Genomic DNA, 22,226 nt, shown 5'->3' on the forward strand with positions numbered 1-22,226 from the left:
ACAACATTCTGGACCACATTAAAAAAACAAAACGGAACAGCTTCCCAAAAAACTAAACGCCCCCTTCTCAGGTAGCTCCGACCCGTTTTGAGACTGAGCATGCGCACGAACTCTCCCCCTCCTGAAGGAGGCGGTGCCGACGCGGCCCAGAACAAAGACCTTCCAAGAACCTGCGCAAATTTTTCCGACTCGGACCTCTTCCCCCGCCTGCGCAAGAACCGGGCAAGCAAGCGCGCGAGCATGCGTACAGCACCCGCCGTAGTTGAATCGCCGATGGGCATGCGCCCGCTGTCTGACGTTACAGACGCCTGCGCAGTTCAAAAAGCATCGGGAAGGTTCCCTGTTGCCGGCTCGGCTCGCTTTGTCTGGAAAGAAATTCCTGCCTGAGGGTACGAGCTGCCGCGTTCCTAACCGCCCGCGGCCTTCACCCCACCTCTAGCCCCTCGCGAAGCTGCGGCTCAGTAGCTTCGAGGCCCCAAGAGTTCGGGCGTCGAAAGCTACCTGCCTCCGTGGTGGGCCAAAGCCGTTCCCTGCGAAGAAGCAGCTGGGACTTTAGGAGTCCCTGGCGCCCCGCGACGGGTTGGCCGCAGTCAGGCCGCGCTGTCTTCGGGCTTGCGTTTGAAGTCGGCTGCCAGGCGAGCCGTTTTGCCGCGCCGCCGTTGGAGGAGCGGGAGACGGGGCTGAGCGCTTCCCTACTCCCCCGCTCTCCAGTTGTTTAATGTACTGTTCTTTTAAAACCATAGGACAGCCGCCCTTCGTGACTTGTCCCCCGCCGCTCTCGCCTCCCACCCCGTCGGCTGTTTGGACGTGAGGCCAAATCAGAACTGGTGGTAGAAGGCCCTCTTGTTCGCTGAAAGCGTGGTCTCCCCTCATTGCTGGGGCTGGTCTCTAGAACAGGGTTTTTCAAACTTGGCCACTTTAAGATGGGTGGGCTTCAACTGCTGCTGGCTGGGGAATTCTGGGAGTTGAAGTCCAAGTGGCCAAGTTTGAAAAACACTGCTTTAAAACAAAAAAAAGGGCTGATTCATTCAAAGGGATTTTAAAGCACCCCTGCTGCCAAACTGCTTTTCTCTCAGTTGCGCTCCTGTACCAAGTGCACCAACCATGAAAGAAGGATCTTGTGGACGATGAGCGGCAATGGCGAGGAAAGGCTGTATCCCCTCAGCCTTTGGTTTCAAAAACCTGGCCCTGGCTGCATGTTTCAAGCATAATTGGAGGAGACCTGAGTTTCTCAAACAAATCTGCCCCAACCACAGCTAACATGGCCCTTCAGGGCAGCCCTGTAAGACTTCGAGAAAGAGAATGACACCGTGTTAACTGCGCGGTTCTCTCTCATTTGCTGCAGTGCTGCCCATTTTCTCTGCTGTCTCCTGCTCTTGTCCGTTCCAGCATTGAGCATGGTAAAGAAGAATACTATCCCTGATGGGTAAGTATCTCATAAGTACAACCTAGAGAGATAAAAGGGGAGGGCGCTCTGACAGCCCCACCTGGTTCTCTCTTGCGTCAACAGCATCTTTGTAATCTACAGCAAGACAAGGTAAGTATTTATAATAACATGAAGACACAGGTTACCGTCCCCTGGGTAAGTATTTTATCCCACGTTATTTATAATGCTCCATCAGCCATCGGTATCTCCTGTTGCTCCTTTGTTTCTCTACAACTTTGCGTCGACTTGGAATAAATGAAAGCTATCCTCATGGTTTTTTTATCGTGTCAGTGACATGGCAAGTTGACACCAAGATTACTTCAGAATAACATTATACCATGGAGTGGCTTGGTACATGGTACCTTTTGATTAAACATGAGTGCTTTGTGTAATTTCATAGATCAGGCCTTAAGTTGGGCATGTGGTTTAGTTTTCTTTTCTTTTTGTAAGATAATTATCCCAAGTGCTGATTACCCTATATTTAATGAATGTCTGATAATGTTAACTTAGCCCATTTCTAATTCTTCTGACATGCAAAATACCTGAACACACTTTTTAACAGAAAAATACAACACATACTATACTGAAAAAGGGGTTTTGTTTAATGAACATGCTAGTGTGACTATCTTGAGTCTTCATTGAATTTTTGCAGGAAGTGTCATTAAAAGACAAGCATTAAAGTAATATTACAAAGCAATATTATTTTAAATGAGTTCTGTTACATCACTTCCTAAAACAAAAATGTGTTATTGAGCATATACATTTTTATTGCTTAATTTATTTCCTGCTCCTTCCTCTACTGCCCTCTTTTCTTGTTCTCCTCCTGGTATTGAATTACCAGGATAATCAATGTTGCTAGTGTTATTTAACTGATTTTTATTAATAATGCAGAGATTTAGAAACTCTCAGTAGGGTAATGTTGAACACTGAAAATAATGTTGCTTATTTTCTAAATCTATTGAATGGTTAATAGCTACTGGGAAGATACTTAGCTGTAGAAATGGATATAAACTGATCAGCTCAATAGTCCCAACATTCAGTAAAATGTTGAATTTACCATTGAGAGCAATAGCTTAACATAGAAAGGTATACTGGGAAAACTATTAGCAAAAAATATAAATAAGAATAAAATGTAACTGAAAAATGGGTATTTGCTATGTTATTTATTAGATTTCAAGGCCATCCAATTCCAAAAAGACTCTTGGCAGCTTATAATTTTAAAAGAATGCATGATATAAAAAGAGTGCTCAGCAAAACCACATGAATAAAAACCAAAACATTGCCATGGGCTTCACAAACACTATAACCCCAGACCTAGGAAACAAGCCAGGTCTTCAGAGACTTATGGAACATTTGAAGAGTAGGAGCCAGATGTATCTCTGTGGGGGTGCTATTCCAATGGGCAGGAAAATGCCTGGTTCCTCGTTCCCACAAGTTGGCAACATTTAACTGAAGAGACCCAGACTGCACCCACTCTGCCTGATTGCACTGAACTGGCAGGAACAGAGAAAGGCACTCCCTTAAATAACCAGGCCATCTGCCATGAAGGGCCTTATAAGTGACAGCACCTTGAATTGCACCTGGAAGCCAACTGGTAATCAATGTAGTTTGTGAAACAGTGATGACAGGTGTAACGGAAGAAGCCCATTACTGCTTGTGCCACTGCATTTTGAACCAGCTGTAGATTCTGGATGGTCTTCAAGGACAGTCCCATTAGACTGCATTGCAGTAGTCCAGTTGTGAGATAATTAGAGCATGAGTAACTGAAGAGTGTCCAGTCAAGGCAAGGGTGCAGCTGGTGCACAAAGTGAACCTGTGCAATGGCCCTCCTGGTCACAGATGCTACCTGCTCTTTCAGCAGTAGCTGAAAGACCAGAAGGACCCCCAAATTGCATGCTAATCTCAAATGGGGGAATACAACCCTGCCCAAGACCAAAGATGAAAATGTCCCAAACAGTCACAGCTGCTCAGTGTTATCAGGGTTGAACCTCAATCTATTCCTCTCCATCCAGACCCAAACAGCCTCCACAGAGTGGGTCAGTACAGTGACAACTTCACTTGTGCAGTCCAGATTGAGATGTACAGTTGGGCATCATCAGGACCCTGAACTGATGGATGACCCCACCCAGTGGTTTCATGTAGATGTTAAACAGAAGGGGCGAGAGTATCGACCTCTGAGGCACTCAACAGGTGAAGGGCTGTGGGCATGACCTTTCCCTCTTGTCAACATTGACTAGGACTGACTGCTGAGAAAGGAGGTGAACACTGCAACATGGTGCCCCCAACTCCCACAGCCAGTCCAGAAGGATACCATGATTGACAGTACTGAAAACTGCTGAGACATCAAGGAGCACAAGGATGGACGCACCACCTCCATTCCTCTAGAGATTATCAACAAATGCAGCCAACACTATCTCAGTGTTGTACCCTGGCTAGAAACCCAACTGGAATGGTTCCAGATAATCTATTTCCTCCAGACCCTCTGCAACTGCTTTCTGATCACCTTCTCAACAACCTTCCCCACAAAGGGAAAGTTGGAAGCTGAATGGTAACTGTCCAGAATGAAAGAGTTCAGCGATGGCCTCTTGAAAAAGGGCACACCCACTGCCTCCTTCAACACTGGAGAGACCACCCCCTTCATCAGAGAGACCAGTATCATCATATGGAGCTAACCACAGGTCACCTCTCAACAACCCAGGAAGAACCTGGATCTAACAAACAGGTTGCTGAACTCACAGTTTGGAGGATCTTGTCAAGAGTCACAGAATCAGGGCAGATAACATCACAAGGCTGTAACCAAGGCAACTCAGATCTGCCTAAGTGAATCTGCGTGACATTATCTGCCAAATAGCATGAATACTTATTACCATAGCTCTACATATTCCTGGGCCGTGTCTCTCCCAGCAAAGAATGGATCACCCTAGACAGGGTAGCTGTCAGCAAACACAATAAGGGCAGAGAAATAATGTTTTGCCTCCCTCACCCAGATATGACCTCTTACTCGTGTTCAGTCCAATGAGCTCTTTGTCTTCCTCCATCTGCTCTCTAGGCATGTCTTCTGGAACCTAATCTTAAGAGCTCCTCAGAAATGAAAGTACACTCTGGGATTGGCACACAGAGGTGACATAGGAGCTATTGGGTGCAAGGCCTCAGTCACTGGGCTATTCCAGGCTGCATCCAAGGCCTTGGCTGAGTTGCCTACCGGATCTTCAAGGAAAACCCCAAGCTCATCTGGAACTCAAGAGTCCATCAGTCACCATTGTATGCACCAATGAATGGGCCCTGTCAATCACCAGTGAGTCAGAGGGCAACCATAGAGTGATTGCCATGGACTGATGATAATATCTTCCAACACCAGATCATGTCATAACAAAAGCAAAAACCAGCTCTAAGGTACAACCCCCAGTATGCGTCAGGCCCTCAAATATTTGACAGCTGCATCATTGCCATGGGGGCCATGAATTCCTTAGCCACCCTGGATTCAGTGTCCCTAGAAGGCGGGCTAAAGTCCCTGAGAAACTACCAGCCTCTGGGACTCCACCACGATCCCAGCAATGGAATCCAGCAGTTCAAGCAGGGATGATGCTGGGCAGCAAGGAGGGCGATACAACAGCAGTAATCCTTGAAAGCCCAGCTTCAACCAGAGAGTCTCCCACCTGGTTATTTGCAGAGCAGAGCCTCTGAGCACCCTCAGCAATTCATGGATAACAGTGGCCACTATCCCCTGGTGTCTCAGCTGATGCAAACCACAATGGAAGTATTAACAAAAGAGGAACACCCTCCTCTGGGCCCACCCAGGTCGGTAATACAAGCCAGGTTGGTGCCCTTATCGCCAGTAAGATTATGGATGAGGGCAGATTTATTACCTACCAACCTAGTGTTCAAAAGCAATAGCTGGAACCCAGGGCCACCAAAGATCCGCTTTCTTGATATTGGTGGATGCCAAGGGCCAGATATTAAGATCACTTTCACATAGCATTCCTGATGTCCCCGAGTGCAGCCGGTCCTCAGTTTCCTGCCATACCTATCCACGCCCATCACAGTATTGATAATGCTGCCTGCCCTCTCCTCTCCCCGCCCATTTGCAGTTCCTCTCTCCCAGGTCCAAACACTCATACCACCTTACACCCACAGACTCACCCTACACAAACAAAATAAACACTCCCCATGACTAGAATACAGGACATGATTGATGTCAACTCTGTAAGCCAATCCTTACATTTTCCACCATGTGTAAGTGATAGTTCTTAGGATTGTTCCAACTTAATCCAATAAGAAGTGTTGTGTGACTGTTCCTATTCTACACTGAACTATAAGTAGACACATGTTCAGCATGGTAATAATTACAATTTGTGGTCATGGATCAAAGCCAGTTTGCACTGATCTCAGTATGCACTAGTGATATTCATATGAGCCCTCCTGGTGCACACTGATGGCTGGAAGTCATTACTGTTTGAGATTTTTGGTAACAGCATTTAAGGAGTAATTATTCAGTCCTCTGCATCTTATTTGTTAATCTCACACTTCACTGTTCTTTGTACATTTCTAGTAGATGTGTGCAAATAACAGCATGAGAGTAAAAATACACATCAAGTACATGTGATTTTGGTCCTCTTTAAAAAAAAAAGACTGATTTGGCCCTCTATGAACAGTATAAATCACACATTTATTAATATGCTTTGAACTGAGTATTTTTTATGGTGGAGCAAGGAAGAATATCACTCAATTCTATTGAACAGTCCTGTGGTTATATATTTTCTAGATTTTTTTGCACATTATGTATTAATAAGTGTGATATAAGGTTTATAGTCCTAATTTAAATTAATTATCCCATGCCTGTTAAAATTATTTGTACTTTGGTTTAATAAATAAAAGTGAAACAAAGTTGTTGTAACTCTGTGTAACTGAAACATTTCTTTATAGTGGGTAAATCATTTGTAAATACAAACATATTTCTCTTTTATTGTAAGGAGCTTTGACTTATACCTAATATACTTTAGCTTTTATTAATAAATATCTCAAGCTAACAAACATTTCAGCATCAATTTCTGTGTTGTTAATGAATCCATCCTTTCCATAATAATTGAAGTAATCACAGTTCTAATGGTTTTTTATATAACTGTTTTTGTAACAATACTGAAAGGTCTTCTTTCTTTTATTTATTAGTTTAGGTTTTATTTTATTTAGTTTAGTTTTTTTAGTTTTTAGGATCTTGTTGCAAAAGGATACTTTTGTCAAAAGACAGGATTACAAGATACCTCTAAATGCAAAGTAATTTGCTTGAATGCATATTTAAGTCAGATTTTTAAACCATTTTTGTTTTTTGCAACCAATCCTGAAATATCCTAAGCCCTTCCTTGTGACCAAATATAATTTTCTCATCTGAGCTAATCTACAAACTCATTAACACTACACAAGTAAAACTGCCGATAAGTGTTGCAATGTACTGAAGCAGTAAAATCTCTATAGTTAATTCGTATAAGCAGGGCTGGCTGAATGGAGCCAAAGGGGAAGTAACTAAAAGACACACCAGCATGCTATGTCTTTGCAAAACAAACCAGCAAAATAAACTCTTTAAAAGAGCCTCTCAAACACTCAGCAGCCCAGTATGATCTACATAGGCTGAACAGCTCAGTATTGAACGTCAGCTGGAAAAGAAAAATCAAAAACTGGACTGAGGGTAATAGTAGAATAAACAGACGTGTCTTGGAGAGTAGCATATTTCAGCATACTAGCGCAAACCCTTAATAAATGAATGCATGTGCAAAGAAAATACATTGCAACACTTATTAAAATGTTTTACAAACCTCTACTACATGTCTATTAATCTATAATGGCTGGTATTTCCCTCTTGCATCTAATATTCCGTTAGTTTATATACCTATTAATGTGAATGTAATTATGATTGATTTTTCCATGAAATAGCTTGCACTTTTGAAATCACTATAAACTTTTATTTAAAGTGGTGACATACTTGACAAAGTATTACATTTTCTTCAGTTTTGACAACTTCCTGGATTTACATTCATGTGTTTTTTCCATTGCTGCTGCTGTTGTTTTTAAGTTATAATAGCAGCTCATCAGTTGTTTTTATCAGTGCTCCACTGGCCGCCTATGGAGGAATACTTCCAAAATAATAAGCTTATGTGAGAGTTGGCTTAGTTTCCTTCCCATTCTGATAATATTCTTTCCCATTTCATGTCTACTAGACTACAAGTTATATCTTAAATTGTAAAAATGCCTCATATGCACTGAGAAAGCAATATTTAAATGCAAGAAATGAATAAATAATTACAAAGGAATTCCTTTTATCCAACACCTGGCTTGGTAATTTTTGATTTTTAGCTTTTTATCTTCTCAGTATGAAGTATGAAATGAGTTCATTTAGGGTATCATGCCAATACATCTGATAAAATTAAGGGAATCTTAACTTTGATATAAAAAGTTGCTTATATTAACCAACAAGAATTAGAAATCAATTATTTGAGATGAATTTGGTAATTATTTTGCTGTTACGTACAAATGTATAGTCCATAATTATGGCAAACAATCTACCTATAAAAGTTACTGCGCTATGAAGACAAGAGTGAACTTATGAATCATGGTATTGGGGCAGGTAGGACTAGCAGTTCAAATCATGATTTGAGTTGCTTTCACGTATTTGAGAACTATTGCTATTGTAACCATCCACATTTTGGCTTTCTTTTCCTTTTATTATTACGATGCTGTTAATTTGGATCCAGGTTCAATAGATGGCTATCCATGTAACTATAGGTTTAAAAAAGCACCTATGTGAAAATAATATTTTAAATAACATTTCAGATGATCTGGCATTGTTATATGAGGTGAACTACCTTTGTTTTGTTGTCATTGCACAACTATACATAGAAATCAAGTGCATGCACATTTCTCCAGCCACCCCTCAATCCTTGAATTTTCTAGGGTAAGCTTCAAGGCCTTGCCTTATTTGTAATTCTGACCAGTGTCCAATTAAAATTTTCAACTCTGTTCTATGTGTCTCTTTATTTCACCAATCAGCTGCAGTAATTTTTATTAACATCAGGGGTAAAAGTTTAAGCGCACATATGAAAAATAAGAGAATTCAAGTCATTTTAAAAAATAGCGTTTTGTCAGATAATAGGTTATGTGAACCCTTTCATACAGTTATAACAGGAAGGTAAAGAAAAATTGTGAATCCTATTTTATTTTTTAAGAAATAGACAATTTCACATTCTTTTTCTTTTCAGATACTGCTGACGAAATATGTCTTCAGTGATTTTTCTGAAAAATATCAAACTACTTTTTGAATACATCTGTAGCAGCAGGGCTGAGCCCATAGGATGAAAACTCAGAGGACTCAGCCTTCTCTCAGAAGCCCTCTGGGTCTACACCCCCTAGCTCTGCCTCCTGTCATGGTGTGTGGCATGGTAGTTCTTGCTGCCACCAGAACAGGAGGACCTCAAGGGGGGCATATTTAGCATCCCCCCCCAGTGTGGGAGAGACATAGGGATGCCATACCCTTTATTTCTTTCTGGCAATTTAAAAGGAAAGAAATGAGGAAAAAATAAATTCTGTAGTACCACTTCCTGGTCCTGTAGCTGTGAAGTGATTAGGAGAATCAGTTCATTTGCTCCCTCTTTTTCTGGGAGAATGTCACAAGGATTTTTTTTAAAAAATCAAATTTTGTTTTTAAAGTATTTTTTAAACATTGGTCACATGCAAAACAATAGTAGAAGAGATAAACATTTAAAAATTACAGACTGCATTTTAAATGAACTTCTAACAGAAAAATATACAATAAAATATAAGATTAGACAAACCACAAGATGATACCAGTTTGCTCCTATTTAGAGACAGCTTTGGTGTAAAGTGGTTCCAAATTGTATAAAAATCTACAATGAGTGAGCTTCTTTTAGTGATATTAGATACCAGAGACAATAAAGTTTAGCAACACACATTCAAACCTAAGAATCTTTTGAAATATGCAGGTAACCTTTGTATATCAAGAAATTTATGCAAAAATCTTTTGTATATCAAGAAGTAACCAAGTTAATAAACACAACATAGAGAAGAGGAGGACTATTCGAATAGCTTGATATCTTGAAATCTACAATCTCAAGCTTTTTCATTACTGTTCTTACCATAGACAATTTAGTTCTTCATGCCGCTCAATATCTAGAATTTAGAAGATTTTTTTTTTGATTCCACATGATATATTTTTATGTGTTCTACTTTGGATCAGTGATGAAAAACAAGTTAGTCCCTTAAATTTAATAAACAGTACCATGTCTTCTCCCTGTACATCTTTAACTTCATATCTTATTACTTATTTGTGTTGCTTTTTGTATTGATTGGAGGATAAAATAATTGCAAAGCTTAAGCAACTATAAGTGAGTAATGTACTCCATCGTCATAAATATTCTCACCCAAATATAAACATGCATAATACGATTAAAACTTGTAAAATACAGTAGATTTTTAATAATTCATATCAAGTTTCAGATATATATTGTTGGTCTTCAGCAATCTAAATGAAGTTATAATACAGCCACTTGAGCTCACTAAACTATTATGTTGTTATGATAGTATAGCAACTATGATGAATCTACTACTAAATATTTTCCTGATAAAACTACCTGATGTAGAATGGAAAATACGTGGCACTGAGTGCAAGTGCAGTCTTTCTGCAATTCACTCTAGAGATATATCAGGCACAGTACAGTTAGATTTGCACAAAAGACAGCGTCTAAATATATCTAAAGGCCGTATTTTTAAAAAAAATAACCATCCATTTGGGTTATTAGAATGTATTTTAAATGACTCTGCCTTTGAAAATAATACAGACATTTCCATTACTCCAAAATAGGTCTATAAAATTGTTACCTTGGACTGGTACAGAACGATTCAATACATCAGTGTTTCATCATTTCCAGTCTGCTTCTGGACCCAGTTAAACATTCTGGTTAAAGGTTTGGAACCAAGTTACCCAAAGAATCATCTCCTTCCACATGCACCTAATAAGACAGTACCGAGTTCATTAGGACCTTTGATGTCACTATTCAGTGGGCCTCTTTCCTTTTTTCTTATTTTGCCAGTCTCAGAGGGGTATAGTAACCAGAGCGTGGGGAAAGCCAGTCTGTGCTGCCTGCTCTGTTGGTGGTGCTACCATTTTAATTTTTTGACAGTGCCTCTCAGGCCCTGATATAATCAGGCTAAATTTGTGTTGGATCCCAGAGCTAAAAAAATGTGAATTATTTTACTGCCCCCCAAAGTTACAGCAGTACATATTTCCCTTGGTGGCATCCCAGCGAAGGAATGACTTCTGCAGATAGGTTTACTTGTGATGCCATGCTTTAAAACGTAAAGTTTGCAGTAATCTTTCAGTTTAAAATCAGTTTAAAATTATCATTTAAGGAGTTCCATTGTTGCTGGATTTTATCAACTGCTACCTGAGTCTAACTTATTTTTTCTTTTTCTCTTTTTAATTTGCTAGGTTTACTGGGTAGCATGTATACACATCCTCATAATTAATAGAAAGTATAAGCCTTATGGAGAGAGTTTTCTGGATTTGAAAATCTGTAATTAGATGGACTGGTTGCTTTTGATAAAAGCAACATTTATGAAGCCTGAAAACCTGCTTAGATGGGCCAGTCCACCACCTCACCCACTTCCCCACAGGGGTTAGTGGAAGGATCCCTGAAGAAGAGGGAAGCGAGCAAACAGACACCACTATTGAAACTGGCTCAGCTGTTTCCTCTTCCCACGGTCCTTAGTGTCAGCATCACTATGGGAAAGTTCCCTGGGGAGATAGAAGAAGACTTCTTAGACCCATGAGGCATCCTAGACATTTGCTCAGTTGAACTCTTGCCTGCCCCACCCCCACCATTATCATCAAATACCCTAGAAATTTTGTTGTTTTTAAAATGCACATTGTATTTTCATTTACAAGTATTTATACTGATTGTAGGTCAGGTTGATACGGAAGATACGGATTCCAAAATGCAGGATATAAATAATGTAATAAATAATAGATAATCATAATTGTTTCAGTGTATGTGGTACTTAGTATCTAAATCTAACGAATAAAATATATTGATTACAAAAAGGATGGACAAACAGACTATTCATGAAAACTTTCATATGAATTCTGAGATGATTAGCTCATAAGCTTTTAAGTCCACACTCCTTCATTCTAGCCATAACTAGTAAAGTTTCTAATCACTCTAATCACATTAATAGTAATTGCATCATCGAGTTGTGTGGATTTACAGTTTCCATGCAGATGGGTGCTTTTTTTTTTAATGCTTCATTTTTTGTGGTATAGGTGGGTGTCTGTGTGTGACATGACAGGGTTTCCATCTATTACAGCCTTCACAAGAAACATTGTACATTGCATTAATTTGTGGGTGCTGCATAAGATTTCAGTTTGCAATAAACATGCTAGGACAGAATGACTCTCCATTTGATAATACAAATTCATGTTTTAATATGTTTCTAATGGATTAATACAACTTCTTGCACTTTTAAATTTTATATACTTTTATGTAATATAGCGTAGGCTTTATCAGAAGATAATCTTTGAGGAAAAATTTCTTATGTGTAATATATGAAATAACTTCTGCAAATCATTCTGTATTTCCTCAAGTTTAATTTAAAGAAAGTAATGTATAACTTCATGTATGTGTTACAATGTGCCTATGCATTTCTTAGCATTTATTTAAAATAAGGAGCATCTCCATTCTGTTGAACCCAGTGCTAACAAGGGTTTACAGATCATACTAAAATTCCACTCCTGTAACATGTTCGTTTTCATTGCCTTTGTCCCCATAAAAGACAAAAGAAATGTAAAATCTTTATATGTAAATACCACATTCTGGGTTGTTTTACTGTAAATTAAGTGAGTGTGTGTGTGTAGGCTGAGACTACACTTGGCTGAGGAAAACACTTCATAAAAAAGGTGGACAGAAGGGAAGTTGGTAAGACCAGGCAAAAATTCATTTTCTTTACTTTCACTTAAATGTAATATTATTGTTCCCCATATATTTAATAATTTCCCTGGTTTGTCACGTTAAAAAAATGCAGTTGGAAGAATTCTTGGAGGGGCTCTGGGAACATTACCCAAGATTTGGGAGGGCTGCTTATAGCCCTGGGTCTCAGATTGTACTTGTCTATTGTAAATCAAGCAATAAATTAAGGACCCATCTAGGTAAAGGTAAAGGTTTCCCTTGACGTAAAGTCCAGTCGAGTCCGACTCTAGGGGGCGGTGCTCATCTCCGTTTCTAAGCCTTGGAGCCGGCGTTGTCCATAGGACACTTCCGGGTCATGTGGCCAGCATGACTCACGGAACGCCGTTACCTTCCCGCCGAAGCGGTACCAATTAATCTACTCACATTTGCATGTTTTCGAACTGCTTGGTGTGCAGGAGCTGGGATTAACAACGGGAGCTCACCCCACCGCGCGGTTTCGAACCGCCGACCTTCCGATCGACAGCTCAGCGGTTTAACCCGCAGCGCCACCACGTCCCTTGTACTCTAAATGCAGCTGAAATCAGTGGAGATCACAAGTGTTTACTTTGGTTGGATCATGTACTAAGATTTCATTAGATCCTGTGCATTTTCCTATTTACAATGAGAAATAGGCCATACACCTATGCTTACTGGGTTCCAAAGGCTACTGTATGAACCCCACTAGTTTATACCACTGTCAGCCCTGGCTCATTCAAGCATTCACACAATGACAGTCAGGAGACCTAGGTCCTTTAACTGTTTTAATGAAGCGAAATTATCAGGACAAGAGTAAAGCTGCGAATGGAGAATTCCCACTACAACATACATTTAAAACTACATTCCCTTAATTGCTTTCTTTTCCTTCTTCCCACAGCAGTATGTCACCCTCCTTCTCACCCAGGTGGTGTTGCTGGTGTATCTCTACTGACTGGCCTTGATGTGTACCACCATAAATCTCTAGCCATAATAATGCAATTCACACTCCATCCCACCACCCCTCCCATCTGGCAGCAGAGAGTCTGACCCAGTGATAAGGAAGCAATGGAAGATGTTCCGATAAGGGGTTCTGTGAACCTTTTGGTCAGAGGGATCTGACAACCACACACTATTGTTTGAACAAAAAAATGTGTCTAGTTGGAGGGGGTTGTTTATTTCTTTTGCAATACTGCCGTTTTCTGAACACTTCAACAAGACCTTAATATGCTACACTAGTTGGGAATTGCTATTTGGAATGAAAACTTGTGTTGCCCAGCATAGTAGCAGTGGATGATGATGATGGTGGTGGTGATGGTGATGATGATGATGATGATTTATTAAACTTCTTTTGCATACTTGCAAAGAGTATGAAAAAGAGTTTGTATGTAAGGCTCTAGAAGCTTGGTAACATTGGACTGAGAAATGCATGTAGATGATTTTAAAAAATCATCCACTTTAGCAGAAACAGTCATTTTGACTGGAGACTTAAGAGGTGGATGAACCCAACCTCGAATTCAATATAGTTCCTTTAGATTCAGACCCCAGGTTCTCTTCCCATGAGTGATTGGTGCAGTAATGCGAAGGTGGGCACCATGTGTCCCAGTTGCTGCATCAAGGCTCTAATGTTTTCTATAAAATCGCATAGTCATAACATTTTTTAACATTTCTATATTTAAATGTAACTTTTCTTTTTTAATAGATGGAGGAACATATCACCAGTTGGACAACCTATACCAGGAACTCGATTCATTGCTTTTAAAGTACCCTTGAAAGGGGTATGTGTAAAACTGTATTTCTTTGAAGTTATGTTAACTATAAAAGGAAATCAGTAAAGTGAGATTTATTTTGTATAATCAATGTTTGACTATAAGTAGACCTGTGCAATACTACAGATTCAGTTCTAAAGAGGTGTTTCAGAGTGCACTGGCCAAAAATGTAGCATCTTTGCTGTTAAGTTTGAACCTCTGCACAACTGACTGTTAACCTTCCCTTCAGAGGATAACAGCATTTAACGTACTATGAAATAAGACCAACAGTACAGTTGTCATGCAGTCCATCTGTCATCAGTACTACCATGATCACTGTACTATGGAGTATTTCAAAGCACAGTCTGTGTTGGCCTTAATGAGGGAACTGTACCTTCCCTCAGTTGTTTTTTAAAAATCTAATAAACTGACAGGAACAGAACATACATGAGCACATGCATTTTATGCATGCTTTCGTTCCATCATTATGCCACTCTTTATCACGTTGATCAACTAACCTTCAACTCCATATTCGGACAAAACATTACATAATTGAAGCCTATTCATTTTATCATGCAATTTCTCTAAATCAGAGTTTCTCAACCTTGGCAACTTTAAGATGTGTGGACTTCAAATCCCAATGCTGTCTGGGGAATTCTGGGAGTTGAAGTCCACATAACTGAAAGTTGCTATGGTTGAGAAACACTGCTCTAAATCAACAAAGGTTGATCCATTCTCTCCCAAATGTGTACATTTCTCAATGACCTTCTGAAGAGCAAAAATTGGTCTATACACCCTGGCTGACATAAAGCCACACTTCACTTCCCCAATTCTGCTCATTGTCACCTCCTATATCCTTCCAATCAGAATTCTCTGAAAGTCACACTTAACAAACTAATCCTTCGAAGCAAATATTTGTAGCTCAGGGTTGAACTGTGGAGTCCTTGGTGCTCTCTGAGCCTTGTTATTTTCTTGCCATTTCATTGCTAGACTAGGCAACATCTTCAGTGCTGAAGATGTTGCCTAGCCTGGCAATGAAACGGCAAGAAAACAAGGCTCAGAGAGCACCAAGGACTCCACAAACTAATCCTTCGATAGGTTTTGCAAGAAAACTGTATGCATGCTTTAACATTTCTTCGCTTATCCATACACAACTAAAATTCTTTTGTCTGTTTGATACTTTGTAATCTTCAGTTGGGTGAAACGCTGCATCATAGAGCAAAACTTTTTCAACAAAGGTACCTCAGATGGGCTAACTTACAAGATGCTGGGACCCATTACTCCCATGGGAATGAAATTTGGGGAAGTTGCTGTTGCTGTTTCAGCAACTGCTGCTGTTCAGTGCCACCACTGCACTGCTGCAGTGATCCTCACTGAAGTTCCCTGACAGCTTCCCACAAGTCAGTGGAGAAGCCTGGGAGAAAGTCAGTGGGGATCACATGACCATGGCTGACCATGGCTGACCACGGCAGTGCTGCAGGGGGTTTGGACTTGCAAATTCCTGCCTGGGGCGCTTGCAGGGAGAAAGTCAATGGGGAACCTTGCAGGGAAGGTCACAAGTTGCTTGGGTAAGTCTCCCTCACCCGCACACCCTCTGCCAGTGAAAGATGACCCAGTGGGTCATGGGTTGTCTAGTACCATCTATACCTGTAGTGCTACAATTCTTCAGCATTCTCACACTATTTATTACTTTCATTCATTTTTTTCTTGGATAGTTAATATTTATAGAATTTGTTTCAGTTCCACTCTTCAACTTAATCACTATATTTCCTATCCAAATCTCTGAAATACCTCTTCTAGCTGAAATATTCATCCCAATTCATCAGTTTTATTTTTAATTCTATTCACTGTGTTGGAGGCAGTTGGCTTAGCCCTTCATTGACTTCCAGAACGATGTTTTATTTCCATCAGAATTGCTGTCATTTTCTCCCTTTTAATTTTAACGATTTCTTTTTCTCTCTGACTACAGGCTTACAGCTATCTTTTTCTTCTATAATGTATATACATTATCCAGTATATTTTGTAGTAATCATTATATGCATTTTTCCTCATCTGCAGCCTCTTTCATTTCATCTTTCTACCAAGCATCCTTCTTGTACTTTCATTAGTGTAACTGTATACCATCCCGTAGCATCCGTACCATAATTCTTTTCATTCTGTTCTAAGCAGAATCATATTTGCTTTCCTTACATTTACTTGCCATTTAATCTGTTGGTGGATTATCTTCTAATAGCTCTTCTCAGAGGACTCATACTTGCTCTCCCAGTAGCCATAGTTTTACTCAAGTTTCTTTCACTTCCATGTCTTTTTTCCCCAAGGATTCACTCTTGGCATTAGCAAAAAATTATCCCATACTCCTTCACTGATTCTGTCAGCTTGTCATCAAAATCAGTTCAGTCAAAATTTTAGATTATGTTCATTCCTTGCCATGTGTACCCATGAATGTTCTTGTGCTTAAGTGACATATTCAAAACAGACCATTTTTAAGCAAGATACCCACCACTTGCTATTCTCACTGAGTTTAAGTCTCTGAATGGCCCGATCACTTTTTCTATAGTCTCTTGTCTTGTTCTCACCCATCTGTTAATGTCACCGAACACTTTTCCTTTGATCAAATTCATTCAGAATATTGCACAACATTTCCCAAAGTTCACCCCCTGGTTCTTCCATTATTGTCTTTCGCTGAAACATAACATGCAACTGTCACCAAGCTGTCACCAAATAATTGATTCCTACTTCCATTTACACCCACAGCAACCTAGATGGCATTGATTCATATGTTTTACATACATTATAACCCTTCAATTAATAATGAAACCTGTAGTTTAACTTTCCTGCATGTATGTGTCACTTTCACTATACAAAATCAAACCACTTTTATTCAGATCTTGCTGCGTTCTTCCCCACTTTACTTTCACAGACATGCTGTATATTTTTCATTTCATTTAATTAGTTTATACATACAGTCTGCTTGTACACATATGCTTTATATTTACTCTTACACTTTTATTCATATAACTTACCGTTTATGACTAGTTTGCTTGCTTATTAAAGCTGATGAAAAGGTTCATATATGAGTTAATTTGAAAACATAATAGGTAGAATATACTTTTTTTTTTCTATTTTGGGTAGCACTGTTCCTAGTTCTAGTATGGATGATGTTCCTCAAAAATAGAAGAATGGGTATTTGCTGTATATTATCTGATAAATGATAATGTCGCCTAAGAATATACGAAGTTATACATTGTGAAATGTACTTCAAAAAGATGGAAATGTAAAGATAAAGATGTTTACTTCACAATTACCTACTCCACCTAGACTCTGCTTCTCTGTAGAACAGCAGGTAACTTCACTTATTCAGGCTTAGAGCAAAATCTTGGCATTGGATGAATGCTCTCAGACTATATGTATTTCAGCAGTAAAATATGTAATATTATTGTTGCCTCTATATCAGCCTGTAGTAAAAGAAAGAAAAGCATACTCCCAGAGTAAAAAGAAAAACAACTTCAGTCCCTAAAGTTGCTACTAGCTGTACTATTTATTTTTAAATACAAAACTTATTTGCTTAGAAACTACCTGATCGTTTTGAATGCTTGTGTTTTGTTTTCAATTTGACTTTTCTTTTTAATTCAATGAGTCAGATTTTTCCGTATGCATAAGAATATCTTTCCATGTTTACTTTCTTTTTTCCTCCATCCTAGGCAATCAATCATCGACTTACACCAACTCAGAAGTTTACACCAAAAGATCTGATTTCTGCAGTGAAAGTTCTCAATATGGAGCTTGGTTTAATTATTGATTTAACATATACAACAAGATACTATGATGTTAAGGTAATAGTAAATGAGTACTTGTGGGGGGGGGGGAAACATTTTGCCCATGTTTTTTTTAATGCTGATTTAGAAATAGGCCAAGTTGTCATGGGATTTTCAGTCTTCAACATCAGAGGAACTCTTCCGTAATAAAGGCAATGACTTGCCAGAAGTGAACCTGCCCATCTGGTTCATCCATCAAGAGAGGGTCTGCTGAAGGTTTACGGGGCATGAGTGAGACAGTAGGTTTTCTCTGTAGTAGCCCCAGCTTTATAGAACAATCTTCTCCAAGAAGTATGTGCAGCACCCACCTTGCTGCAGTTCTGTAGACCAGTTACAACCATTTTATTTCTAAGTGCTTTTGAGCCCACGTGACTGACTCTGGATGCTGATCTTGGTTTATATTTTAACCTTTCTTTTGTGGTTAATTTTTATTTTTGATGTTGATATGGATTTAGTTATTTATTACTTTGTTTTTCTGTTTATTTGATGTTGTGAACTGCCCAAAGTCCTTTCAGTCTGGGGTGGGTTCTAAGTAGCATAGAAAGAAAAGAAAGATAAAAAGGAAGGGAGGGATTCCGTTATGCTAGTTAAAGATGCCATGCTATCTGTGTTCATGATGCTTTACAAAGTACAGTAAGAGAGCTTAGACTTTTGTATTTAACACAAATTAAAGAGAAAGATAAATGCACATAGGATTGCAGAATGAAAAATATTATAATATTAGATTTAGGTATGCAGAACTGGAAGTACCTAGAGAGAGCTGCAAGTCACTGCACTTTATGTCACCTAATTTCCCCCATCTAAGAAGCTGGAAAAAGTACAGATTGAAGCACAAAACACAGAGAAGAAAATGACCAGTACAAACTTTACAAACAACAAAGGCCATACTGTATATGTTTCTATTGTGAATATGGCAGGATCTTCTGAGTGCATAAATTTGTATCTACAATAAGGAATCATTATTCTCAAATGCTGGATCATCTAATATACCAATATTTTACTATGCATTTTGAAGAACTAAAATCTAAAAATGTATTTTACTCTTTCTAATTGAGAACATTTTTCATAGTTTCTTTGCAATGAAACATTAGAATTATGAGTTTGGTTACTTTAGTGGAATATTAATTGACAGGGAGATTGGCAGCACAATCCTATACATGACTTCTCTGAAATTAATCCCACTGAACTCAGCAGAATTTACTCCTAGATAAGATAGTGTAGAAGTACATCCTTCATAAACTCTGTGGCACAAAGATATATCAAAAAGATTTATTGATTTTAAATTAAAAATTAATTTGATTTATTGGTTTTAAATCAAACTGTCAAAATAAAAAAGGGATAATTTAAAGATTACAGACATCCCTTCCGATTGTCATAGCAGCACTCATACAATGAAATATCTGTCTCTAAGTAACCTCACCAAATGTTACTACTGAAAGAAATACAAGTAATATTTTCAAGTGACACCAGAGTATGATCATGAAGACACTTTTAAAACCAATAAACTAGCCATGCTGCTACATGCCATGTTACAACAATTGCCTTTATTCAAAGGTGATCTCATTACCAGAATTCTTGTTAAATCCTGGGTAAAAAATGTTGCAGTGTAGCAAGAAAGAAAAATGACGTAGATTTCCATTACTGCAGTTACATTCAGTTTCTGAGTTTGGATGTCAGCAGAAGTTGTGACTGGTGCAACAGTCTTCGGTAGGATTATTCACCTAATACAATTATGCACTTAATTTCTAAAAAATGAATGTTAAAATACTCATTGAATCTTAAAGATATATAGTAATTGAATTACCAATATTAACTATAGCGTTTGTTCATCTTTTCATTGCTAGGATTTGCCCAAAAGTATGGAGTATAAGAAACTTTTTACTGTAGGTCTTGAAGTCCCAGATGATCCTACTATTCTACAATTCAAAAAATGGGTCAGAAAATTCCTGTGGGAAAATGCAGACAACGGTAAATAACAGCCTTTAATATTTCATACAAGAAAGCCAAAGCAATTGTAAGTTGGGCAGACAAGTTGTGAATTTCTTTAAATTCCAGGTATCATGTAGGAATAATTACCCTTATATATCCATATTATCTTAATTCAGAAACCTCAAAAGATAGCCTGAAGTAGGTTTCTACACAGAGCAGAATCTACACAACTGGGAACGGGGCATCTTGCACCTGGCCTGGTACTACTTTCTACCTAATATACTGCATGCAGACTAGCAAAGCTGTCGTCTCTGTTGCCAGCTTTAATAGTATAAAACACCTGTTAACCAACGAAGAAAAAGCCAGCTTAAAAGTTAGACCATCTCTCTCATAATTTAAGTAGTAGTTGGTCCTATCAGTTTTGGCTCTTCTTGCAAGGCTCATGCAGCAGAGGTCATACAACCTGTTCCTGAATTCCCATTTTTGGTAATTCAGAATCAAAGTTTCAGAGATGTATAATTGCACTGATCCAGTAAAGAGCAATGTTTTTTAAAAACCCCTTCTTTTTATTATGCATTAACATCATATGTCTACATTGTTTGATTTTCATTTTGCTTTTCCAATAGAGAAACTCATTGGAGTACACTGTACTAATGGAATTAATAGAACAGGTTACCTGATATGCAGGTAAGTATCACAGCAAAGATTAAATAATTAGTTTCACTATAATGATAGTTTGGTAATCATAATTGTATTTATGTTCCTTTAGATATCTTATTGATGTTGAAGGTTGGGATCCAGAAACAGCAATCCAAGGTATTTGTGTACCATTGTAACAGAATCCCAGGTTTTGCAATACTGCTTGGTTGAATGAGCTGCTCTGAGATCCAAAAGACCACCTCCTAAAATATCACATGTGAACTGAGGAGTTTTCTCCCCTGCCTTCCCTCTTAGACTCATGACACAAAAAGGTGTTTCATAGAATTCCAGCAAGATTTCCATGCTGGAAATGGAAATGGCTTCCCTTCCTATATCTGTACAGAAGCACTTTGCCCTTCTGTGAGGAAAGGAGAAATATTTGATATAATTTCTTTAGATAATCCAGACCTGATACTGCCTGCAACATTTGTGGAATGTTGATTTTGTGACATCATCTCCTTGCAAAAATGCTGAGAAATAAGCAATTCAATTACTACCATGATCTCTATATTCGTTACGTATTGATTGACATGCCAAAGTCATGGTGCTGTGGCTGACATCTGAGAAATATTCATAGAAATGGATAACTCCCTCCTTGCAGGGGAGATGGGCAGTGATAAATTTGATAAAATAAATAAAATAAAGAATAAAATAATTCTCAGGACTGAGAAAGAAGTGTAATATAGGACTCCAGTGAGAGGCATTGGCCAACTTTGGATGCAATAGCAAACCATGGTTTATTTTATAAGTACAGATTTGTAGGGGAAAAAGTTTTCTCTTTCTCTCTTGGGGGTATGAGGAGGAGATAAAAAGCTGCTGTAATTTGTTTCTAGCTTTAAATTTTTTAATTAATCAAGAATAAGCCACAGGTCCTGGGTATGATGGATAGGAACAGGAATCTAGTTGATTCAAAAGCAAAAGAAAGAAATGACAGCTGACAGGAACAAGTTTATATCAGAGCCATCCTGTTGCAGTTGTGGTTTTGAAAAGGTAATTTCTAGTATCAGCATGATATCAAAATTACAAAAACAGAAGTCAGATTCTAGAATTACATGCTATTATTGAACTTTCCTCAACAGCTTGTCCATTTTTCACAAAGCACTGTTTCACATAACTAATGTTCTTGCAATCTGTTTAGCTTTTGGAGAAGCACGTGGCCACCATATGGATGGTAATATATATCTGACAGATCTTAAAACTCAGCCAATGAGAAGGTGAGTCAAGTCCTATTCCTGTTCACTGTCGAGTACATTCCATTTCTGTTCTGACACATTTTAAATAAGTGCAGTATTTATTTTTTCTGAGTTTGATCACAAAAGGCAGATAATCATTGCCTTTTTAAAAATTTTGTGAATGCACACCAAATATACATCCTGATAAAATGGAAAATAAATAATGAATCCTAACAGATTTAGAAAGTTGATATGCTGACTGAAAACACCTATAATTGTGGAGTCCTTGGTGCTCTGAGCCTTGTTGTTTTCTTGCAGACGTTTCATTGCCAGACTAGGTAACATCTTCAGTGCCAGCTATACACCTATAATATGCTCACAAGAGTACAGCCATTGCAGGGAGACACGATAGAAAAGTATCCTAATAATCAGTAGAATTAAGCTATAAATCCAGCTGG

General features: G+C 38.6%; 1 protein-coding gene across 2 annotated transcripts in view; it reads left to right on the plus strand.

Annotated features, from left to right (window-relative positions):
- The first annotated feature begins 310 nt into the window (after positions 1-310).
- LOC134500211 (uncharacterized) overlaps positions 311-22,226 on the plus strand; it is a 29,613-nt gene continuing 7,697 nt past the window's right edge. The window contains exons 1-8 of one of the 2 annotated variants that reach the window (XM_063307374.1): positions 311-389; positions 1,346-1,426; positions 14,108-14,183; positions 17,855-17,986; positions 19,813-19,936; positions 20,524-20,584; positions 20,667-20,713; positions 21,735-21,810. In XM_063307374.1, coding sequence (XP_063163444.1) covers positions 1,398-1,426; positions 14,108-14,183; positions 17,855-17,986; positions 19,813-19,936; positions 20,524-20,584; positions 20,667-20,713; positions 21,735-21,810 — 545 coding nt within the window. In that variant the 5' untranslated portion in view covers positions 311-389; positions 1,346-1,397. Of the gene's footprint in view, positions 390-1,339; positions 1,427-14,107; positions 14,184-17,854; positions 17,987-19,812; positions 19,937-20,523; positions 20,585-20,666; positions 20,714-21,734; positions 21,811-22,226 lie in introns of those variants that run through there. The other variant, XM_063307375.1, reaches the window with a different exon arrangement.

Source organism: Candoia aspera, chromosome 6 (assembly GCF_035149785.1).
Source record: "Candoia aspera isolate rCanAsp1 chromosome 6, rCanAsp1.hap2, whole genome shotgun sequence".
NCBI classification, from domain to species: Eukaryota; Metazoa; Chordata; class Lepidosauria; order Squamata; family Boidae; genus Candoia; species Candoia aspera.